This window comes from Oryctolagus cuniculus, chromosome 6, assembly GCF_051225735.1.
Source record: "Oryctolagus cuniculus isolate XC-2025 breed Fujian yellow rabbit chromosome 6, ASM5122573v1, whole genome shotgun sequence".
NCBI lineage: Eukaryota > Metazoa > Chordata > Mammalia > Lagomorpha > Leporidae > Oryctolagus > Oryctolagus cuniculus.
This window is the reverse complement of record NC_142872.1, coordinates 125071483-125078906: the sequence shown is the minus strand read 5'-3', so window position 1 is coordinate 125078906 and position 7424 is coordinate 125071483. Positions and strand designations below refer to the sequence as shown.

At 49.2% G+C, this 7424-nt stretch overlaps 1 protein-coding gene across 1 annotated transcript; it reads left to right on the top strand.

Annotated features, from left to right (window-relative positions):
* Positions 1-4881: 4881 nt before the first annotated feature.
* LOC100353931 (large ribosomal subunit protein uL1) lies at positions 4882-5664 on the top strand. Its single transcript, XM_089336372.1, has one exon. The coding sequence runs from the start codon at positions 4942-4944 to the stop codon at positions 5593-5595; it is 654 nt and encodes a 217-aa protein (XP_089192498.1). The 5' UTR covers positions 4882-4941; the 3' UTR covers positions 5596-5664.
* The last annotated feature ends 1760 nt before the right edge of the window (positions 5665-7424 follow it).

The window sequence follows — 7424 nt, the reverse complement described above, 5'->3', positions numbered from 1 at the left end:
GGCTGCTCCACTTCCAATCCAGCTCCCTGCTGATGGCCTGGGGAAAGCAGTCAAAGATGGCCCAAGTGCTTGAGCCCCTGCACCCATGTGGGAGACCCAGAAGCAGCTCTTGGCTCTTGGCTTCAGATCAGATCAGCCTCAGCTTTTGTGGCCATCTGGGGAGTAAACCAGCAGACTGAAAATCTCTCTGTCTCTCCCTCTGTCTATAATTATGTCTCTCAAGTAAATAAATAAATCTAAAAAATTTTTGAGAGGCAGAGACACAGAAAACTTCCATTTGCTGGTCCATTCCACAAATGACCACAATGGCTGAGGTTGGGCTAAGTCTCCCTTGTGGGTGGCAGGAAACACCTGCTGCTTCCAAAGGCTCATTTTAGTGGGAAGCTAGAATCAGGAGTGGAGCTTGAAATCTGGCACTCTGATATGAGATGTGGGTTCCCAAGCAGAGTATAAACTGCTGCACCAAACACCCAACACATAAATGACTTCTTTTAACAAGATGGGAGCCAGTGCTGTGGTGTGGCGTGTTAAAGCCCCAGTCTGCAGTGCCGGCACCCCACATGGGTGCAGGTTCGAGTCCCAGCTGCTCCACTTCCGATCCAGCTCTGTGCTATGGTCTGGGAAAATGGTAGGGGATGGCCTGTCGCTCCCCGTTTTCGTGGGGGAACGACACTAAGCCCTGCCTAGGCTTCATATCCGAGTCACGGCACCATTATGTCGCTCCCCCTCTTCGTGGAGGAGCAACACAGGACCCTGCGCTGTTCTTTCGTCTGCTCGGCCCTCCCCGGGTTTGCTGCTGGTTCTTCCCGGGTTGGCTACTATCCCTTCCACCTCCATGGAAGGGCAGTTCCCCCTGGCCGCATTCCCCACTTCCGCAGGGGAGCGGCACACCGCCGGCCGGTTCTCTCGGGGGCTGCACGGGTTCCCTTAGATGTTCCCCATAGATGTTCCCGGTGCATGCCGTCTCTCTCCTCCTTTATAGTCCTCCTCCGCCAATCCTAACTCGGCTGCCCACACGCCGAGTACGCTGCTCTCCTCCAATCAGGAGCAAGTCCTACAGTTTATTAGTTGAACTGGAGGCAGCTGTGCGGAAGCTGTTTACTTCTCTCCCAACGCCACATTGTGGGAGAGCAGATGCATAGAATAAGTCTTAATTCGAGTAACTTAGTCTAGTCCGGATTGCTCCCCACAGATCCCCCTTTCTTTTTATTTTTTAGCGTTGATACGCGCCTGTCTTCGGTGTCCCGCGGCACACACTCTGCTCTACTTGCTAGAGTTGCCACAGGCTCTTACAAGTCCTATCAGGCAAACCGAATCCGGGTCCTCTCTTCGCCATGTTGTGAGGAGGTTTTTAGGCGCTGATGCGTGCCTGTGTTCGGTGCCCTGCAGCGCATACTCTGCTCTGCTAGAACTGCCTGCAGGTGTTTACAAAACCTATCAGGCAAACCGAATCCAAGCCTTCTCATTGCCGTATTGTGGGGGAGACTTATTAGTGTTGGTTTGTGCCTATCTTCGGTGACCTGCAGCTCATACTCTGGTCGAGCTGCTTGCTGGCGCTTACCGCCTTAATTAGGCAGACCGAATCCAAGCCTCCTAATGGTTGTATTGTGGGGAAGCCTTACTGATGTTAATTCGTGCCTGTCTTCGGTGACCTGCGGCGCATAAGCTGCTAGCCGCCCAGGTGCTCATCGCCTCACTTAATCAGGCAGGCCGAATCCAAGCTTTCTCATTGCCATGTTGAGGGGAGGCCTTATTTTTCTCTATTTCTCTATCTCCGGGCATTCCTATTTCTCCCATTTTACTTCTGTCTGCCAACATTCCTATTTCTCTCACTTTACTTCTAAACTTCTGTTTCTCTTATCCCCGCAGCTTCCCGCTGCCCGCCCCGAGGCTACTTCTCGGCGGCTTCCCGGCTGAGCCGCTTCAGCCCGCGCCTCTCTCATCTGCGCAGCTTCCCGGCTTTGCGCGGCTTGGCTTCGTGCGCTCCGCGGTCTCCACGCCCTTCGCGTCTGCACCACGGCCTACACCAGCCCCGTTCCCTATCTACTTGTGCCCCGCACGCTCTCTCTGCGCACGGCAGCCTCCGCGAGTCACACAGCGTGTAGCTTACGTGTCCGCCACTAGCATTCAATCTAAGTTCCCCGGGCTAGCCTGGCGAATTCAACCCAGCGTACGTCTCCGCCCCACGGTTTGGCTTCCCGTCCTTTGCTCCCCGGGCTAATCAGACGGATCCCAACCAGGCTCACGTTTCAGCTTCTGGTTTCAACTTTTCGCCCCCTATTCCCGGGCTAACTTGAGAATCCCAAAGTGGCTTTCGTATCCGCCTCGGCCTGCCCCCCGCGGCTTCAATTTCCCTAACATTTTTCTCTACCCGGTATGTTTCCCCAAGCTTTCCTCCAACAATACTCCTCCCTCATTTCTCCTGGCCTCTCCCCACAGTCCGCATCCGAGTCTGTTTGTTCTAGCTTTCACTTTCGCTTTCGACCTTAGAGATTTCTCCCAGCTTCCCCCCGTAGTCCGTATCCGAATCTATGCCTAGGCTTTCAATAGCTTCCTCCGGCACCTTTTTCGTCCGGCTTTTCCCTAGGCTGTTTGCTAGTCTCTCTCTCCGGTAATTTCCACTTCTTCCCGTTTCTTCCCTCCTAAGTTTCATATCCGTCCTAGGTTTCCTATCCGAGTCATTTCTTCCCTCCTAGGTTTCCTATCCGAGTTAGGTTTCCTATCCGAGTCACGGCACCATTATGTCGCTCCCCCTCTTCGTGGAGGAACGACACTAAGCCCTGCCTAGGCTTCATATCCGAGTCACGGCACCATTATGTCGCTCCCCGTTTTCGTGGGGGAACGACACTAAGCCCTGCCTAGGCTTCATATCCGAGTCACGGCACCATTATGTCGCTCCCCCTCTTCGTGGAGGAGCAACACAGGACCCTGCGCTGTTCTTTCGTCTGCTCGGCCCTCCCCGGGTTTGCTGCTGGTTCTTCCCGGGTTGGCTACTATCCCTTCCACCTCCGTGGAAGGGCAGTTCCCCCTGGCCGCATTCCCCACTTCCGCAGGGGAGCGGCACACCGCCGGCCGGTTCTCTCGGGGGCTGCACAGGTTCCCTTAGATGTTCCCCATAGATGTTCCCGGTGCATGCCGTCTCTCTCCTCCTTTATAGTCCTCCTCCGCCAATCCTAACTCGGCTGCCCACACGCCGAGTACGCTGCTCTCCTCCAATCAGGAGCAAGTCCTACAGTTTATTAGTTGAACTGGAGGCAGCTGTGCGGAAGCTGTTTACTTCTCTCCCAACGCCACATTGTGGGAGAGCAGATGCATAGAATAAGTCTTAATTCGAGTAACTTAGTCTAGTCCGGATTGCTCCCCACAATGGCCCAAACCCTTGGGCCCCTGCACCCATGTGGGAGACCCAGAAGAAGCTCCTGGCTCCTGGCTTCAGATTGGCTCAGCTCTGGCCATTGCAGTCATTTGGGGAGTGAACCAGCAGAATGGAAGATCTCTCTCTCTGGCTCTACCTCTCTTTCAAATAAATAAAATAAATCTTAAAAATATTAACAAGATGGATAAACATATAAGGGCACTTGAAAAAGTTTGTGAAAAAAATTTAATTAACAAATTTTATTTCAATGCAAAAAATATTTGGAATCCATGTGTGTTTTTATCATAATATGCACTTTCCATGAATTTTTTGAAAATATCTCATATACTCTGAACTCACCAAATTTGTAGTACAGTGGAACACATACCCAAATACTAAACAGGGGCCAGCACTATGGTGCAGCGGGTTAAAACTCGGGCCTGAAGCACCAGCATCCCATATGGGCGCCGGTTTGAGACCCAGCTGCTCCACTTCCAATCCAGCTCTCTGCTATGGCCTTGGAAAGCAGTGGATGATGGTCCAAGTCCTTGGGTCCCTGTACCCACGTGGGAGACCCAGAGGAAGCTCCTGGCTTCAGGCTTCGGATAGGCACAGCTCCAACCATTGCGGTCAATTGGGGAGTGAACATTGGATGGAAGACCTCTCTCTCTCTCTGCCTCTCCTCTCTCTGTGTAACTTGACTTTTGAATACATAGATAAATCTTAAAAAAAAAAAAAAAGTTGATAGTACATGTGTCTGTTGGGCACATGTCCAGGAATCTATCACAGGGAAACATTTAAAAAAAAATACTAAACAAAAAGTACTCTAGGACTGGGTGTTTAGCATAGCAATTAAGATGCCGAAACAGAATGCCTGAGTTCAATACCCTTCTTTGGATCCTAACTCCAACTTCCTGTTAATGCAGACTCTGGGAGGGGCAGTGATGATTTCAGTGCTAGGATTCCAGCAACTGACATTAGAGACCTGGGCTGAGTTCCTGGCTCCTGGCTTTGGTCTGGCCCAGCTTTGGCCATTGTAGGCATTTGGGGAGATCAGCAGATGGAAATGTTGTACTTTTATAAATAACTTTTTAAATGCTAATCTAATTTATGTAAGGCCAACAAAATAATAGCAGGAGGGATGTTGCAGAATCATGCATACTTAATGTAGAAGGAGTTTAAGTGTCAGTTGATTTAACATTTTGAATCTGAGTTTTTGCTTCTTAAGTCATTCACATGATTTAACGTCATGTCCCTTCATGTTGTCCTTACTGAAGTAAAATATATATCTAAATACCTAGATTAACTTGAAAGGAATTTGATTAATTTAAAAACACACGCTTTTAAAGTATACCATTTAAAAGGTGAATATATGAAAGAAGTTTCCACCCATATCTAGGATTTGAGTCCTCACTCCAACACAAACTAGCTAGGTGGACTTGAAGCCAACACTGTCTCAGTCTCCCTATCTTTAAAACAAGCATAAAGGTTTCTGTGGGGAGCAACTGGGAGCAACTCAGACTAGACTAAGTTACTGGAATTAAGACTTATTCTGCTCTTTTCCGGTTACCGCGGCGCGAGGAGCCATGAGCAGCAAAGTCTCTCGCGACACCCTGTACGAGGCGGTGCGGGAAGTCCTGCACGGGAACCAGCGCAAGCGCCGGAAGTTTCTGGAGACGGTGGAGCTGCAGATCAGCTTGAAGAATTATGACCCCCAGAAAGACAAACGCTTCTCGGGCACCGTCAGGCTGAAGTCCACCCCCCGCCCCAAGTTCTCCGTGTGTGTCCTGGGCGACCAGCAGCACTGCGACGAGGCCAAGGCTGTGGACATCCCCCACATGGACATCGAGGCGCTCAAGAAGCTCAACAAGAACAAGAAGCTAGTCAAGAAGCTGGCCAAGAAGTATGACGCCTTTTTGGCCTCAGAGTCTCTGATTAAGCAGATCCCACGAATCCTGGGCCCAGGCCTAAATAAGGCTGGCAAGTTCCCCTCCCTGCTGACACACAATGAGAACATGGTGGCCAAAGTCGATGAGGTGAAGTCCACAATCAAGTTCCAGATGAAGAAGGTGCTGTGTCTGGCCGTGGCAGTTGGCCACGTGAAGATGACAGATGATGAGCTTGTGTACAACATCCACCTGGCTGTCAACTTCCTGGTGTCACTGCTGAAGAAGAATTGGCAGAATGTCCGGGCTTTGTACATCAAGAGCACCATGGGCAAGCCCCAGCGCCTGTACTAAAGCACACCCTAATAAACCCTGGTGCCACCGTCAAAAAAAAAAAAAAAAAAAAAAAAAAAAAAAGACTTATTCTATGCATCTGCTCTCCCACAATATGGCGCTGAGAAGGGAGAACCAGCTTCTACACAGCTGCCTCCAGTTCAACCAATAAACTGTAGGACCTACTCCTGATTGGAGGAGAGCAGCGTACTCGGCGTGTGGGTAGCAGAGTTGGGATTGGTGGAAGAGGACTATAAAGGAGGAGAGAGAGACCATGCACCAGGAACATCTAAGGGGAACATCTATCTGAAGGAACACCTGTGCAGCCCCCGAGAGAGCCGGCCGGCGATGTGCCGCTCCCCCGTGGAAGTGGGGAAAGTGGCCAGGGGGAACCGCCCTTCCACGGAGGTGGAAGGGACGGCAGCCAACCCGGGAAGAACCAGCAGCAAACCCGGGGAGGGCCGAGCAGATGAAAGAACAATGCAGAATCCTGTGTCGTTCCTCCGCAAAGACAGGGAGCGACAGTTTCTACTTCAGAAGATTTACTATGAGAATTCAATGAGATAATTGTATAATGCTACACAAATGTAACATGATGTGATTCTTATGTATTTAGCCTCCCATGTAATTTTACTCAATAAAATAATCTAAATTACCCATCGATCTAGCCTACTCCTTAGCAAATAAAATGTATTATTCCATCTAACCAGGTTTTACCTTATACCTACTTTGGGGTTAGCCCATTCAAAGAGGTAGAATCTCATTAGAAACTTGCACATCAGGGGTGGACTCTTGGCTCAGCAGTTAAGACGTGGCTTGGAACAGCATCCCATAACTGAGTGCCTCGTTCAAGTACAACATCCTCCACTTCTGATCCTATTTCCTAGAAGGCAGCAAATGATGGCTAAAATACTTGAGTCTCTGATATCCACATACGGGGAACTGGGATTGAGTTCCTGGCTCCCGGCTTTGGCCTACTCAGCTGTGGCTGTTGGAGGCAGTTGAGGGAGTGAACCAGCAGATGGCAGATTTCTTTCTTTCTCTCTGTCCCTCTTTTTTTTTTTTTTTTTTTTTTTTTTTTAAGATTTTTATTTATTTGTTTGAAAGGCAGAGTTACAGAGAGGCAGAGGCAGAGAGTGGGAGAGACAGAGAGAGAGGTCTTCCATCTGCTGATTCACTCCCCAGATGGCCGCAACAGCAAGAGCTGAGCTGATTTGAAGCCAAGAGCCAGGAGTCAGGAGCCAGGAGCCAGGAGCCAGGAACTTCTTCTGGGTCTCCCACGCAGATGAAGGGGCCCAAGGACTTGGACCATCTTCTACTGCTTTCCCAGGCCACAGCAGAAAGATGGATCAGAAGTTGAGCAGCCAGGACCACCGCCCACATGGGATGCTGGCACTGCAGGCCACAGTGCCAGCCCCACCCCCCTTTTCTAATAAGATTAAAATATATACATACATACACCCATAAAAAGAAACTTGCACATCAGGTTGAAATGTTGTATTTCAGCAAATCTGGGAAGGATTGCCTACCCAGGTACCAACATCTTCTTAAACTGTAACTATTCATTTCTACCCCAAAATTCATGCAGATTTTAAGTTTAATGTCCTGAGGTCCTGAAACAGCTATGTGTTAGCTAGAATTGCAGCACTTTCAAATCACACTCCCATGAAAGATGGAAATTTTTGAAAGCTTTATTAATTAAAGAAGCTTTCTTTAGAAATTAGTTTTTTGTATTCATTAAACATTATCAGAGTATAAGATGTCTCTATTTTTCCATACATTATAGACATTTAAAATCACTGAAGAATTTTCCAAAATGGCACAAATTGCTTTTGAGATTCAAAGTCCAA

What these genes read in the sequence shown, in the direction of transcription:
- LOC100353931 (XM_089336372.1), top strand. Translation starts at nt 4,942, where the DNA reads ATGAGCAGCAAAGTCTCTCGCGACACCCTGTACGAGGCGGTGCGGGAA.